Source organism: Takifugu rubripes, chromosome 22, assembly GCF_901000725.2.
Source record: "Takifugu rubripes chromosome 22, fTakRub1.2, whole genome shotgun sequence".
Classification (NCBI taxonomy): Eukaryota; Metazoa; Chordata; class Actinopteri; order Tetraodontiformes; family Tetraodontidae; genus Takifugu; species Takifugu rubripes.
Window position 1 is genome coordinate 6,321,541 of NC_042306.1, and position 17,295 is coordinate 6,338,835.

The 17,295-nt window shown below is 44.3% G+C and overlaps 1 protein-coding gene across 6 annotated transcripts in view; it reads left to right on the plus strand.

Moving 5' to 3' along the window:
- Positions 1–15,615, plus strand: part of LOC101075268 (kin of IRRE-like protein 1) — an 81,676-nt gene extending 66,061 nt beyond the window's left edge. For 4 of the 6 annotated variants that reach the window (XM_029830575.1, XM_029830576.1, XM_029830574.1 and 1 more), the window contains 5 exons: positions 9,206–9,422; positions 9,551–9,655; positions 12,323–12,450; positions 12,777–12,887; positions 13,478–15,615. In XM_029830575.1, the coding sequence (XP_029686435.1) occupies positions 9,206–9,422; positions 9,551–9,655; positions 12,323–12,450; positions 12,777–12,887; positions 13,478–14,071 (1,155 nt within the window). In that variant the 3' untranslated portion in view covers positions 14,072–15,615. The remainder of the gene's footprint in view (positions 1–9,205; positions 9,423–9,550; positions 9,656–12,322; positions 12,451–12,776; positions 12,888–13,477) is intronic. The other 2 variants (XM_029830572.1, XM_029830573.1) reach the window with 2 other exon arrangements.
- Positions 15,616–17,295: the final 1,680 nt, after the last annotated feature.

Below are 17,295 nucleotides of genomic sequence, written 5' to 3' on the forward strand. Positions count from 1 at the left end.
GCTGCCTCGCTGCCCCCCCCCCCCCCCCACCGCCCTTACGACTGCGGTATTGATCTGAAGCCTAGCACGTCACCTCCTAAGGGGCGCCTCTACTCTCTGTCTGGTCCAGAGCGGGAGGCCATGGAGGGCTATATTAATGACTCCCTGGCTGCAGGAATCATACGCCCTTCTTCATCACCTGCAGGGGCAGGATTCTTTTTTGTGGACAAGAAGGACAAGACCCTGCGCCCTTGCATCGATTACCGGGGTCTCAACGACATCACAGTCAAGAACCGGTACCCCCTACCACTCATTTCCTCTGCCTATGAGCTACTTCAAGGGGCCAAGATCTTCACCAAGCTTGACCTTCGTAATGCCTACCACCTTGTACGCATCAGGGAGGGGGACGAGTGGAAGACGGCCTTCAACACCCCCACTGGACATTATGAGTATTTGGTGATGCCATTCGGTCTCACCAATGCCCCCGCTGTCTTCCAAGCCTTGGTGAATGATGTCCTCCGGGACATGATCAACAAATATGTGTTTGTCTACTTGGACGACATTCTTATCTTCTCCACCTGCCTTGAGGATCACGTTCACCATGTCAGGACGGTGTTGCGTCTCCTGGAGAATTCGCTGTTCGTCAAGGTTGAGAAATGCGAGTTCCACACCCAGTCGGTGGCCTTTCTTGGCTACATTGTGGCCGAGGGACGCTTGGAGATGGATCCTGCTATGGTGGAGGCGGTAAAGTCCTGGCCAGTTCCGGAGACCCGTAAGCAACTGCAGCGTTTCCTGGGTTTTGCAAACTTTTATCAACGCTTCATCCGGAACTATAGCTCCATTGCTGCTCCCCTCACCATGTTGACCTCCCCCAAGAGTCCCTTCCGCTGGTCCCACGCTGCAGACTCTGCTTTCCAGACCCTGAAGAACCGGTTCAGCTCAGCACCCATCCTCCAGGTCCCGGAGATTGAACGACAGTTTGTTGTGGAGGTGGATGCTTCCGATGTTGGAGTGGGTGCAGTCCTGTCTCAGCGAGCAGCAGGTGACCAGAAACTCCATCCATGTGCTTTCTTCTCTCGGCGTCTTTCACCGGCCGAGAGAAATTACGACATTGGCAATCGGGAGCTTCTGGCTGTCAAGCTGGCCCTAGAGGAGTGGCGACACTGGCTTGAGGGGACTAAGCAGCCCTTCTTAGTTTGGACAGATCACAAAAACCTGGAATACATCCGGACTGCTAAGAGACTCAACTCCCGACAGGCACGATGGGCCCTCTTCTTCACCAGGTTTGATTTCTCCCTCTCCTACAGACCCGGCTCCCGCAATGTCAAACCAGACGCTTTGTCACGCCAGTTTCAGGGAGAAGCAACGCTTCTGGTGGCCCTCGTTAGAGGAGGACACCCGGAAATATGTCAACGTCTGCCCTACCTGCAACCAGAACAAGTCTTCTCGTCAGGCCCCGTCCGGTCTTCTACAGCCACTTCCTGTGCCGCATCATCCCTGGTCACACATTCCTTTAGACTTTGTCACTGGTCTGCCACCATCTGAGGGGAAGACGGCCATACTTACAATCGTGGATCGCTTCTCCAAGATGGCTCACTTCGTCCCCTTACTCAAGCTCCCATCAGCTAAGGAGACTGCCCAACTACTCCTCGACCATGTCTTCCGTCTCCATGGAATTCCTGTGGATGTGGTCTCAGACAGGGGACCCCAGTTCTCTTCCGAGTTCTGGCAGGTATTCTGCAGATTGCTGGGAGCCACGCCGGGTCTGTCATCAGGGTTCCATCCTCAATCCAATGGCCAGACTGAAAGGGTGAACCAACAAATGGAAACAGCCCTTCGGTGTACTGTGTCCCAGAATCCATCTTCCTGGTCCCAGCAGCTGTTGTGGGTGGAATATGCTCACAACACTTTGACAGGCTCTGCCACAGGCCTGTCTCCTTTTCAGTGCTTATGGGTATCAGCCACCCCTCTTCCCAGCCCTGGAGAAGGAGGCCTCTTGCCCTTCAGTTCAAGCCTTCCTCCATCGCTGTCATCGGACCTGGGCCCGAGTTAGAGCCTCCCTCCTGAAGACTGCTGGCCGCTACTCCTCTGCTGCCAACCATCGTTGTTGCCAAGCTCCAGAATATCAGGTGGGCCAGAAGGTCTGGCCCTCCACCTGGGATCTTCCACTGCGGGTGGAGTCCAACAAGCTGGCTCCCAAGTTCATTGGACCATTCCCCGTCAAAAGAGTCATCAATCCGGTGGCAGTCGGGCTCACGCTTCCCCGGTCCATGAGGGTTCACCCAACCTTCCATGTGTCCAAGGTCAAGCCTGTCCAAGAGAGCCCTCTGATGCCTGCTGCTCCTCCACCACCTCCGCCTCGCTTCATTGATGGGGGACTCACCTATGCTGTGCGCCGCATCATCCGCTCCCGTGTTCGTGGCAGGGGCCTTCAGTATCTCGTTGACTGGGAGGGGTATGGCCCAGAAGAGAGATCTTGGGTTCCTGCTCGTCACATTTTGGACCGACAGCTCCTCCGTGACTTTCATCGGCAGAATCCAGATCAGCCCTCTCACAGCATGGTCGGGGGCTTTCCTTGCCGAGGGGTGCGTGCTGTCGGCCCTACTGCTGCTCCAGCTCCTGAGCCAGAGGAGGATTCCCGGTCGCAGACACGAGATCTGCAGGTGACCTTGTCCTCCTCTCAGGAATTCTAACCCGCCTTCCAGTTTCCCTCTCCTCCCACCCTGGCTCATGGGACTTTTTGGGGACGTCGGGAGCCGTCCCTTGAGGGGTGGGGTTCTGTCACACCCTGCTCCAGCCCATGGACTCAGTTCTTTTCCACTCTCCTGCTCACACCACACCCTCTGATCACACACCTGCCCTCAGTCACTGATCACACACCTGCCCTCAGTCACTGATCACACACCTGCCCTCACTCATCAATCAGTTCACCTACCAGTATACTGTATATTCTCCAGCCTCACACTCACTCGGTGCCAGATTGTCTCTGCTATGCATGACCTTCCAGCGTTTACCTGCCTGTCTTCCCGGAATCGACCCTGCCTGTTTATGACCTGCCTGTTCTGCCTGACCCCCGGTAAATTAACTCTGTCTTCTGTCTTGACCACGAGCTCAGCCAGTCTCCCTCTGGATTGTTTGCCTGATTCTGCCTCCCCGGTTACTGACTTTTTGCCTGCCTCGACCAAGTCCACTGCCCCGCCATCGAACTGTTCTTTGTTTGCCAGATTACAGTTAATAAACCTGTTAACGGATCATCAGTTTGTTGCCTGTTTTGTACTGCACTTGGGTCCATACCATACCCGTCACAATCTAGGGTGATCATATGATCTAATCTATCCCTGAGAGGTTTAGGACTAAACACCCTGACCTCAGTTTTTCCTGGGTTAAGGAGGAGGAAATTTGAAGACATCAAGGACTTTATGTCTTTAAGACAGTTCTGGATCTTCACTAACTTCTCTGTCTCCTCTGGTTTCGTGGATAAATAAAGCTGAGTGTCATCAGCATAACAATGAAAATTTATCCCATGCTGCCGAATAATGTTCCCTAAGGGACGCATATACAAGGTGAAGAGGATTGGTCCAAGTACAGAACCTTGAGGAACTCCGTGGCTAACCCTACTTTATGAGGAGGGAACACCATGGACATGAGCAAACTGGTATCTATCAGATAAATATGATCTCAACCAGTCTAGTGCTGTCCCTTTAATCCCAATCAGAGGTCCAGTCTATCTAGTAACTTTAAGAAGTGCCGTTTCTGTGCTGTGATGAATTCTAAAGCCTGATTGAAACATCTCAAACAGGCTGTTTCTCTGCAGGTGCTCCAGTAACTGAGTCACCACAACCTTCTCAAGAATTTTACAGATAAAAGGAAGGTTGGATATCGGCCTATAGTTTGCTAACACATCAGGATCCAGTGATGTTTTTTTAAGCAAGGGTTTAATCACTGCCACTTTGTAAGACCGGGGTACATAACCTGTCACTAAAGAACAATTGATCTGATCCAGGATAGAACTGCCTATCAATGGTAAAACATCCTAAAAAACACGTGGTGAACTTGGATTTCTGAATTAGCGAAGACGCCTCAGAAAAATATATAGGGGTGAAGGAGTTTAAGGGCTCGTTGGAAAACCTGTATGTTCCCACAGTCAGCACATCTGGTGATGGTCCAGTTGTTGGGATGGCCTGGTTAGCTTTCTCACTGATAGCTTGAACTTTATCAGTGAAGAAACTCATGAAGTCTTCACCACTAAGGGAAGAAGGGATACGTGGATCTAAAACACTGTGACTCTTAGTTAGTTTGGCCACAGTGCTGAAAAGAAACCTGGGGTTGCTCTTATTTTCCTCAAAGAAGAGAAATAAGCTGTTCTAGCCTTGCGACGGGCCTTTTTGTAAACTAATAGACAGTCTTTCCAGGCTACATGATAGCTATCTATTTTACAAGAATGCCACTTCCTTTCCAGTCTTCACACTTTCTGCTTGAGGGTCCTGATATGTGAATTATACCAGGGGGCACACCTCCTCTGATTTACTATTTTCTTTTTCAGGGGGGCAACAGAATCAAGCGTGATTCTCAGTGAGGTTGCTGCACCTTCAGCAATAGAGTCAACCTCAGCAGGGCTAAGGTTATAATGATTTATCCCTGGGGAAATACACAGTGGTCCTGGGATTAGCACAGGGATCACTTCCTTAAACTTAGCTACAGCATTATCTGAAAGACATCTGCTATAGTAAGACTGTGCTGTGAGCTGTGCTGTGAGGAAGAATCCTTAATCATAAATGTGAAAGTGATCAAATAATAGTCTGACAGGAGTGGGTTCTGAGGGAACACTGACACATGTTCTACCTTAACACCATAAGTCAGAACTAGATCTAGGGTGTGATTGAAGCTTTGAGTTGGTTGGTTTATCTGCTGGAGGAAACCAACTGACTCAAGTAATGAAATGAAGCCATTTATAAAGCTGTCATTTACAACGTCTACATGGATATGTCTTCCAGTTCATATGTGTGATGCCAAGAGTCAGGCTTTCAAATGAACTGGAGCCATATTTTGGTCTAGGATTAATTAATAACTTGGAGTGATAGATTGCTGCCACTCCCCCTCCTCGACCAGTAGCACGAGGAATATGATAATTAAGATGGGTAGGAGGAGTAGATTCATTTAAGCTAACATACTCCTCCTCCTGAAGCCAGGTCTCAGTAAGACAAAATAAATCAATGTGATGATCCGCTATCAGGTCGTGTACTAACAGGGATTTACACAAAAGGTCTAATATTTAAGAGTCCACACTTAATTGTGATATTAGTTTCTCCAACTTGTGCTTAAGTATTAATTTTAATAAGATTATGGTGATTGACCGCTCCCCTGCTCTGTGCTTGGTGAACTTTTAACCGTGGAACAGAGACTATAGTGTTAAATATGTTATTGTTGGTGGATGAGGGTTCTATGGAAACAGCAGAGATGTGTCTAAGACTACAACTCTGCATCCTGGTCTGGACCCTGGATTGTCAGGTCACTTTGGGTCTAATAAAATTAGCCAAATTACTAGAAATGAGAGAGGCGCCATCCCGTGTGGGATTGACATCGTCTCTCCTAATCAGACCAGGTTTTCCCCAAAAAGTCCTCCAATTGTCTATAAAGGCCACCTGGTTTTCGGGGCACCACCGTGACAGCCAGCGCCAAAGCGACGACATGCGGCTAAACATTTCATCGCTGGCCAGATTGGGGAGGGGACCAGAGAATGCTCCAGAGTTCGACATTGTTTTTACGTAGTTGCACACCAACTCCAAGTTAATTTTGGTGACCTCTGACTGACGAAGCCGGTGTCGTTGGCTCCGACGTGAATAATGACTTTACCAAATTTACGTTTACGTCTCGCCAGCAGCCGTAAATTTGCTTCTATGTTGCCTGCTCTGGCCCCCGGAATGCACTTGACTATGGTCGCTGGAGTCGGCTTCACGTAGCGCAAAACAGTCGCCAGTTACCAGGGTCGGTTTCTCAGTGGGTGTGTCGCAGAGTGGGGAAAAACGGTTAGCCACGGGAAGCGGTTGGTGGTGCACCATGGGCCTTTGTTTTGGGCTACGCTTCCTGCGAACCGTCACCCAGTCGCCCTGGCTAGTCGGCTGCTGCCGGGGGACCGCTAGCTGAAGCTACGCTAGGCAGCTCCGCAGCAGCTAGCTTCTCCTGGCTACCTGACGCAACTCCAGCTAACTCCAAGCTGCGGAACTGCATCTCAAGCTCGCCAAGTCTCGCCTCCATAGCCGTAAATAAACTCTACTTTCTGCACCTATTCCCTTCACTAAGGGAGGCAGAGGAGTAACTAAACACTTCACACGCTGAACAGACAAAGACACCGGGTGAAACAGACGGTGAGGCCATGCTAACGCTAATAATCGGTGAAGCCCTGTATTTGTTTAAAATGGGTTGTTTCTCACTGTTGTTATCAGGTGACTAGAATGTCCCAAGTGTTCAAATTTTAAGTAAAGTGAATACAACACACCAAGTGTTCAATATTAAGTGAATACAACACCCCGTGCACAATGCAACCAACGAATGATTGAGGAGGCAGGAAGTGACGCAATACGTTACCAGGAAGAACAAATGTGGGTGGATGATATCTAGAAGAGGAAAGGTGATCAAAAACTGATCAAAACTGATGGGGTTGAACTACCTGAAGGAAACATCGCAGATGTGCAGGACAGTTACAAATACCTGGGGATCCTGCAGGCAAATGTTAACCATGAGGAGGCAGCTAGGAGGTCAACCACAGCCAAATATGTACAGAGGTTAAGGCAGGTCCTGAAAAGTCAGCTGAATGGTAAGCATAAGATCCAGGCCTTAAACACCTACGCCCTGCCAGTAATCAGATACCCTGCTGTCATAATACCCTGGCCACTGGAAGAGATACAAGCCACTGACATCAAGACAAGGAAGCTCTTCACCATGCACGGAGGGTTTCACCCTAAGTCCAGTATCCTGAGGCTGTACACAAATCGAAAGGAAGGGGGCCGAGGACTAGTAAGTGTCCGAACTACTGTCCAGGAGGAAACAACAAGCCTCCGATAGTACATCAAGAAGATGGCCCCCCTGACCCACTGCTGAGTGAATGACTCAGGCAACAAAAGCCCACCAAGGAGGAGGAACCTGAGGGGCTATCATGGAAGGACAAGCCCATGCATGTACCACCGACAAATTGAGAAAGTGGCTGATATAAAAAAAAACATACCAGTGGCTGACAAAGGCCGGACTGAAAGACAGCACAGAGGCACTTCTCATGGCTGCACAAGAACAGGCCCTGAGCACCAGAGCAATAGAGGCCAGTGTCTACCATACCAGACAAGACCCCAGGTGCAGACGCCCCTGAGACAGTCCAGCACATCACAGCAGGGTGCAAGATGCTAGCAGGCAAGGCATACATGGAGCGGTATAACCAGGTGGCTGGCATAGTGTACAGGAACATTTGCACTGAGTATGGACTGGAGGTCCCAGGATCCAGGTGGGAGACACCCCCAAAAGTGCTGGAGAACAAGCAGGCCAAGATCCTGTGGGACTTCCAGATCCAGCCTGACATAGTGGTGGTGGATAAACACCAGAAGACAGTGGTGGTGATAGATGTAGCAATCCCGAGTGATAGCAACATCAAGAAGAAGGAACGCGAGAAGCTGGAGAAGTACCAAGGGCTGAAGGAGGAGATGGAGAGAATGTGGGGCATGAAGGCAACAGTGTGATTGGGACTCTTCTCTGTCCAGAAGAGCGCAGTCCGAAGAACAGCTATGATCCTGCGCAGAACCCTCAGACTCCCAGGCCTCTGGTAGAGGACCCAAGTCTGAAGGAAGGAGGCACCGCCCAGGAGGGCGAGGAAGAGTTTAAAAAAAAAATAAAAAAAAAGAAATATATATATATATATATAAATAAATATATATATATATATACACACACACACACACACACACACACACACACACACACACACACACACACACATAGATATATATATATATATATATATACACATACATATGTATGTTGCATATATATAAGTTGTGCACCTTTGTAATATTTTGTTGGCCCTTAAGCTTTGATTATGGCATCATTTTGATAAGACCTCATTCATTTGGCACAATACTTGGTATATTGTTTGGATGTTACGCAGGTTTTTTTAAATCCCATTCAGGGTTTGACAACAGCTATGAACTACAGACCCATTGACTGTACAACGTCAGCTTCATGTGCATTGTGGCAACAGAAGTATGGAAACTAGTGGAGGCAAACTGCACCTCTGGAATTTAGTGTACAAAAACACACAACACACCAGTAGCAGTCTCTCACTAAACTAGCGGCGAGCACAGGGAAGAGACGAAGAGACAGCTTTTAACTAGCGGCTGATGAGATGGTGAGCCACAGCTGCGACGAAGAGACCTGATGAGACACAGCTGCAGAGATATGAGCCACAGCAGCGCAGATATGGTGGCGGGAAAAGGCCTGGTCACAGCTCAGCTCTGCCTGGGGGAAAACAAGACACACATAATGACACACAGGGGACAAACACCAAAGAGTCTTTGGTAGATGTGTTCGAGCCATTGTTCCGACAAGTGCAACCACTATGTGCTTTGTTCCATCAACTTCTTTTTGTGCCACCCACTCCACCAAATGGCCAGAGATGTACAAGCTCTCTGACCAGGGCAGAAATGGTCACAGAGTAGGTACTAGGGCGGCATTGGCCTGCAGGAGCCAGAGACCCTGCACAGCAACCAAAGGAAAAATGTCCAGTCTCAGCTTTTTGCCTTGTATGATCAACTAGGAATCCACGGATACCAGGACACCACTGCACTCTCAAAGGGACTAGCTCAATCACTCCCATTATTTTGTCATATATTGTCAGAGACAGAGATTAATGGCTCTGACTGTGGTTTACTTTAATCCCACACATTTAGAAATGGCTTTTTATCATTTCCAGAAAATTTTCAATTATTTTGTTATTTGTTGAATTTTCTTTAGATCTTTTCAAGATCTTCACTTCAATTTGTCAGAAAAGTGATTTCTTAAAGAATTTTAGAAAAGGTCTGGCCAGGTCAGGGTTCTGAAATTGAACTCCGCTAGCCTAAAATGTGGTTAATAGCATTTAATTCATAATTCAACAAAGGGGGTGAGGAAATTACTATTTTGAAAGGTGGCAGTAATCTCAATACTGTTTTAGCATTCCTGCTCACAATTTTTGAACATATTTCAGGTTTGGGCATGGAAGGAAAATGTATGGGACAAGGAAAAAGGTACACTAATGGAGCGTTACACAGTGGAGCAGAGCAAACCTCCATCGGAGGGTGGAGCAGTCATCTCCACCCTAACCATCAACAACGTCATGGAGTCTGATTTCCATTCTCCGTACAACTGCACTGCCTGGAACTCATTTGGACCTGGCACCATGATTATCACATTGGAAGAGACAGGTATGAAAAAACAATATCTATGATGTGGATTTGTGTTTAAACAGCAAAATACCAATGCAGTTTTATGTAACCAAGAATCCACAGCTGTCCCTCCACTCTGAACACTCTTCTGCTTATGTTTATTTCAGATATCGTTCCAGTAGGAATTATCGCTGGTGGTACAGTTGGCTCCTGCATAGTACTGCTTATGTTTCTATTTGTGCTTGCCTTCTTGTACCATCAACGTAAAGGCAGTGAGTGCACAAATGTGGCATGCATGCACAATGTGTCAGCTTTTTGTTCATCTACTTTGTATATTAATTTTTCCTTCTCAGCTTTACATTATTTAATTCAAACATTTTTGAATATTCAGATATTTCAATCTGTCATATAACCGCCACCCAATCAATCAATCAATCAATCAGTGAGTCAGTCAGTCAGTCAGTCAGTCACCCAAACAACCAATCAATCTTTATTTATACAGCGTCTGTTACAATCAAAATTGTTTCTAGGCGATTTACAGAATCCCAGGGCCTGACCAACAACAAGCAACAGTGGCAAGGAAAAACTCCCCCTTAACAGGAAGAAACCTTGAGCAGGACCAGGCTCATGTAGGGGGACCCTCCTGCTGATGGCCAGCTGGGTAGAGAGAGAGGAGAGGGGGGCGGACAGGTAGATAGAATAGAGAGGAGAGGAGAGGAGAGGAGAGGAGAGGAGAGGAGAGGAGAGGAGAGGAGAGGAGAGGAGAGGAGAGGAGAGGAGAGGAGAGGACGGGCACAGAGCACAGAAACACATACAAAAATATACTATTTATGCAAGCCGTCGGCCGAGTGGGTCAGCGGGGCCGGAGGTCATCATGCAGCTCCGAAGGCGGCGATACCTGTAAATGAATACAGAAGGGGGGGAGAAGCAGAAAAACTACACAAGAATCAGCATAACTAGTCTACTTGATGAGGAGAGGAGAGGAGAGGAGAGGAGAGGAGAGGAGAGGAGAGGAGAGGAGAGGAGAGGAGAGGAGAGGAGAGGAAACCATGACCCAGTAGGGTGACAGAGGCCTGTCAGGTGATCATGTTTCTGGACCCTGGCAGCCTTGGCCTATAACAGCATAGCTAAGATGTTAACCTAATGATAATGTTATCTAAGGGAAGCATGTACAAGGTGAAAAGGATTGGTCCAAGTACAGAACCTTGTGGAACTCCATGGCTAACCCTACTGTATGAGGAGGGAACACCATGGACATGAGCAAACTGGTATCTATCAGATAAATATGATCTAAACCAGTCTAGTGCTGTCCCTTTAATCCCAATCACATGTTCCAGTCTATGTAACAAGATGCTGTGATCAACTGTATGAAAAGCAGCACTGAGGTCCAGCAGAACCAACATAGAGACCAGTCCATGATCGGAAGCTATGAGAAGATCATTAGTGACTTTAAGAAGTGCTGTTTCTGTGCTGTGGTGAGCTCTAAAGCCTGACTGAAACATCTCAAACAGGCTGTTCCTCTGCAGGTGCTCCAGTAACTGAGTCACCACCACCTTCTCTAGAACTTTAGAGATAAAAGGAAGGTTGGATATTGGCCTATAATTTACTAAGACATCGGGATCCAGTGATGGTTTTTTAAGCAACGGCTTAATCACTGCCAACTTGTATGACCGGGGTACATAACCTGTCACTAAAGAACAATTGATCTGGTCCAGGATCGAACTGCCTATCAATGGTAAAACATCCTTCAACAGGTGTGTTGGGATGGGATCTAAAAAACACGTGGTGGTCTTGGATTTCTGAATTAGCGATGACGCCTCAGAAAAATATATAGGGGTGAAGGAGTTTAAGGGCTCGTTGGAGAACCTGTATGTTCCCACAGTCAGCACATCTGGTGATGGTCCAGTTGTTGGGATGGCCTGGTTAGCTTTCTCTCTGATAGCTAGAACTTTATCAGTTAAGAAGCTCATGAAGTCTTCATCACTAAGGGAAGAAGGGATACGTGGTACATGTGCACCTTAATGGGCACCTCAAAGAAGAAATTTATATGAAGCAACCATAGGGTTACATTAAACCTGGACAGGAACACCTAGTGTGCCAATTGAAATAAAAACAATCTATGGCCTGAAGCAGTCCCCACGCTGCTGGAGCAAGGCTTTCACTGCATTCTCGATGGAAATTGGATTTTAACAGAGCACATTGGATCCCTGTGATCAAGATAAGACCTTGAGATTCTTGCTGTTTATGTGGATCTGGAGGAAAAGTGAGGTGCCAGCACAATTGCCAAGAATCCTGCAGACCACTCTAAACATACAGACATTTGCCACCACTATGTCCATGAATGTGTGCAGAATAGACAAATCAAATTGCAATATTGTCCAACAAATGACATGAAAGCGGACAAAACCGTTTGTTTATCTTAGGGCACAGATTGGACTTTACCTTGTTAAAAGTGGATTTCTGGAGTAAATATTTATGCTTGAAAGGTGAATGCTGAATGCTGCCTGATCACAGCAGGTCTGAAGACGTGAAAAAGATCTCCTGAAAAAAATTGCTGTAAATGAAAAAAATGTTTTCGAATACAAGTTTAACTGATTTTTTCTTTCTTTTCTTTTTTACAATTTTAAGCATGTAGACAAAAATTGAATTTTTTTGTCGTTTAAAAAATTGTTTTTGTGTGTGTGCAGAAGAGTACAGGTCTGTAATCTTATTTGGAGACTTTTAAATGTATTGTTAAACTGTGGGGGTGTTGAACATAATCATTTACCAATAGATGGCATTAACTTTCCACTAGACAGCAATATCGCTACTGTTTGCGTTTCTTACCTGTTGAAGTAGTTTTTTGTTTTTTTTAAAAAGGCTCTGGACACAAAACAATATTTCTTGGACTCATATTTTTCCTTTCTTTAACAATTAGCAGTACAATTCTTTTCTTCTAGGTCAGCGAGCCATCACCCTTGGTAAACCGAATATTAAGGTAAAAACAGTAAACAAGGAGACTCCAAGCTTGGAGGAGGAAGTAGCTGATGTCTCCACAACAACCCGAATGGTCAAGGCCATGTATTCTGTGAGTAGACCTCTATCTGACTCACTAGAGGACTGTGGAGAGGAGCTGTTGGGCCACTTAAAACGTACTGACAAAATGGCAAGGTCTCAAAACAAAGCACAAGAACATGCTATCAAAAAATTATATAGACAACAGCATCCATAATATTTGCACATAGTTTACCTCTGGGAGTCACAGAGAATCTAATCACCAAGCCAGTAAATAGTTGTTCTCAACTTCCATTATCTTGGGATGAAAACCTGAAACTGTGTTCTCCTCTCCCCTCCCTCTTTTGCTTTCTTACCCTCCCTCTTTTCATGTGTGTGTTTCGTTGTTTGATGGTTTAGTTTCTGCCCTCTGTTTCCCTCTCTCCCTCCACTCAGCCATTCAAACACAATATGGAACTGAAGCCGGACATCAGCAGCGAGAATAACACCAGGGAGGAGTATGAGCTCAAGGTTAGATTTCCCTGTTTTGTGAAAACAAAATTATTTATCCTTCATATAGAACATCACATTTCATCAACCCTTTAATCATTTCAGTTTCACCATGAACATCAAGCAGCAGTTAATAATTCAGTTTTCACAGCAATATCACATACACTGTTTTGTGGCCCCCTGATCATTCCTGTGACTAAAAATATTCACGTCGACAAATGCAGGGTATTACAATTTGGCTAAATCCACACTGATTGTACCAAATGTCAGGTGAGGTCTTTGCTCTTTGTATTAGAAACTGATTATGCCCTGAGTCTGTGCACACATTTTATTCAGCACCATTACATTTTTGCATTAACCGCATCACACCATTACCAACAATATCATCTAGTAGCTCAATACTAATTTAATGGTTAAGAAATCAAGTCAGGTTCCACAATTCTATATTTTGGCCCAAAAAATATAGATAGCTAAAGGAAATTTGTGAAAGGAAAATTAGTTAACAAGATTAAATAAATCACAATTAAGATTTGATAGAAATCAAACTGTACCAACTAACTTACTGAAAAGTGAAGGTGATGAGACTAAATTGCCTTCTCCTCTAATCACAGGATCCAACCAATGGCTACTACAATGTTCATGCCACCACCCATGATGAAGTACGACCCCAGTCCAGAACCATACACTACCAAGGAGAGTTTCGCTCGCCAAACCACGCAAGTAGGCAAACGTGTGCTAGTGGACCATCAGCTGCAACCAGTGGTGCTGTTCCTCCCAGCATAGTTCCAGGTTCAAGAGCAGGGTGTTATGACCCCCGTCCCCCTTCCAGGATATCCCATGCCACTTATGCCCAGTTCAACACCTTCTCCAGGACAGCGCATATTCAGAAAACAACTCCAAATCCAGCCCATCAATCACCAGGAGATTATCCTGGAGACTGTGGCCTGCTTGATAGCTCCAATCAAATGTCTTGTGATAACTATGGATATTCATCACAATACACCAGTTATCGCATGGCCTTTGCCCCTTCTATAAAGGAAGGACCAGCATATGAGAGGTATTCAACAGGACAAGGGACTGGGCTAGGCCAACAAAGTCCTGAGACAGGACTGGTACAATACGGAAGCTCTACTCGCTCTTCCTATTCATCCCCACCCTCTGATTATTCCCAAAGACAAACACAGAGGATGCAGACTCATGTATGAGTGACATACATGCATTTTAACTTTCTTTTTGAAGCAGGTTTAATGTGCAGAAAAATTCAAAAACATTGAAAAATTCTAAACTTATGTTTATCAGAATTTGTTTAAAAAGCAACTTGTACAAAAGTATTGATTTCTTTTTGAAACTAGTAGATTTAAAAAAAAAACAACAACATAGCACTTAGTAGTGAAAACATATGCAGCACTCAACAGCAATACTGTACACACAAAATACAAATAAATTATGAAATACTTTGAGCTGACCTTTTCTTCACTTACATTGAATGGTGTTTTTGTGCTAGCACAACAATGCAAGATACACAACCAAGGAGAGTATTTGGAAGATAAAAACAAGAAGTAACATTTCTTTTCTTTATAGAATCTTACTGTTAATTTTTTTACTCCATGCAAGGAGGGCTTTAAGTGGTAGCCACACATGCATTCACTGAAAACATATTTGCTAGGGGCAGCTTGGGCTTTAAATCAATTTTGGCTTTTTTGATTTAGACTGAGTAGTCGATGTGACCAATGAACATTTACTTCGATCGAATGGGATGCATTTTTACCATTTAATTTAAGGTCAATACAATGCTTTCATTGTATTGTAAGTTTATTGTTTGATTAATTTCTGCAGTTTGTTGAAAAACATACCTTCCCTGCCCTTACATCACATCAAAATGTATTGGTTTCCTTCATTTGAGCAGTAAGAATTATTTTTGTTTTTTTCATATTTATGCTGATGTGCCTAAAAAGGCATTCATTTTGTAGTATTTTTTATAGGTGATGTTGGACCAAAACTTTAGCATTTTAGATGAAAATCACATTTTGATTTATATGCGATAACAAAATAATCAGCATTCTTTGATGAGAGTGATATTGTTTTTAAATGATGCAGATTTAAAGTAGATCATTTGAATAGCTGCTTTGCACAGTACACAGCAAAACATATAAATGTTCTCAATGTTTTTCCATGGCACAAAACTTTGTGGCTTCTGTCAACCAGACTGCCTTTTTTCATTGTTGGCATTCAAAAGGATGGATGAAGAATGAGTACCAGCTAGCTTTAAGCTGTTTATTCTGAAAGCAAGAAGCGTGTTGAATTATAATTTAACATATCAAAAATGAAAGCTGTTTCATGTTCATATGATAATTTGTACATGTATATGTAAGTGTGTCATTTTGTAGGCTGCTACATAAATTTGCTGTTATTTTATGTCTCACAATTGTTGTCTTGTGTTCCGCATCAGTTTTGGTATTTGTAATTGACCAGGCATAATTTAGTTCAGTCAGTATTTATAGTATCACTGACCACTGCTCAGGCATTCATCCCATACCACTCTGAATAAGGGAGTTCCATCTTTACACAAGGTAACAACAGAAATTTTGGTTATTCTAGCCTTATCTTTTACATTTTTGACATCAAACTGTTAGGATTGGCAGACAGGAACTGAACCCCAAAGGCAGACACACACGACTGAATCCGGTGTAGCTTATTTCACTGAAAGCTGTCAGTTTTAAGACCAGCAAGTCACAAAATAAAAAAAAAATCCACAGTGATCCTGCCTGAGACGGGCAGGATCAGGTGACAGAGTTAGAGAGCTGCAAACAAAAAACAGGCACAGTGTACGAGAATCAGAATTACCAAAAACACGAGTTACTAAGAGTATTTGATCTGAACTGTTACCACTGAGGGAAGAACAACAAATTGGCAAATATGGAAGTGTGGACCAGTCATTTAAAACAGGAGGCAGGTGTAGATGATTGTCCGGAGATGAGTTGCAGGTGCATAGATCCTATGATGGGTGTGAACAGGGAAGCAGCCTCGCAGAGCCTGGAAATAAACACACAGAAATAAGACTGACAAGAAACAGAAGGGAGGGGGAATGGGAAACACAAAAGATAACTCCTAACACAAAGTGTGTCAACACTAAACTTAAACTGGCCATTTGTTTAATCGAACAGGACTTTGCACATCCAAGGTCAATAGTGGATATAACATTATAGAATAGAATCATTTCCACAGCATTTCCTCACTGATTCAACATAGTCAATTAACCAACCAGATTCCAAATTAAGATTTAGAACATGTTTTTACATAAAAGATCTAGCTGATGACAGGAAAGCAAAGTTTTCATTCATCCAAATTCATGATGACACAAATTCTGTCATCACATGCTGTGTAGCAGTTTTGTTGCTTTTTTGTGGCACTTTGGATATATACAGTATGGATATCCTCTAAATATGTATCATTTGTATTTTTTGAGATCCACTGGAAGCAATTTGTGGATTTTGTTCATATACATACACACACACACACACACACACACACACACACACATTTATATATACCTTATTAAATATTCATCTATTAGGTAGTGTATATATGTTGTATGCATGTGTGCCTGTGAGTGAGCGATAACATACCTCTCTCTCTTCCATTCATCTGCTATTATGGCCACAAGGAGTGTTCAGCTGGTCCAAGAACACATGTAGAGCAACCCAGGATGAAACCAGTCCAAGCCGAGTCATGTGCTGTGTTGTACAGTCTCCAGGCAAAATGTCTCAATAAGATGGGCCATTTTTTACTTTTTTTTCAGTGGGTGACAAAAGACAAATAACTAAAGAATTTTCACCTGAGGAATGAATCAAACAATGCAGCAGCCACTTGTGCATTACAATGCAATTACATCGGTCTTTTGTGTGTGTTTACAATGATGCATGTCTGTGTACTTGTGTGGTGGCAGTTTATGTTTTATTGCGCTTCTGTGCTCCACTATAGAAGACCAATTTGAGCACGTTTTACTCAGATTATACCTAGTAGAGAATTTATCTCCTGGTATGATGATTAGAGGTTCTGCTAGGTTGAGCGGTGGAAAGAAATATGTGTCATAACACCTCTAGGTGTTTTAACAATTTTACCAAACTTTTAACTGATCATAAAAAACAAAAGGCTTTACCTTGAAAACTGCCAAGAAAATTTAAACTATATCCAATTTGTATGATTCATTGCTAATGGAGGCTTTAAAGACCTATGTAGGCTTTAGTATTAATGTATTTAGGCAAAGACACATTATTATTTACAATTGGCACTGTTGACACAGCCTTATCCACACACTGTAAAGGATTTCAGCTTGGATTTGAAAATATTTCAGAGGCAGATATACAGGTGAACAAAGAACTGGGTGAGTATAAAACATTCTGGGCACCATACTGAAATTCTTTTTTAA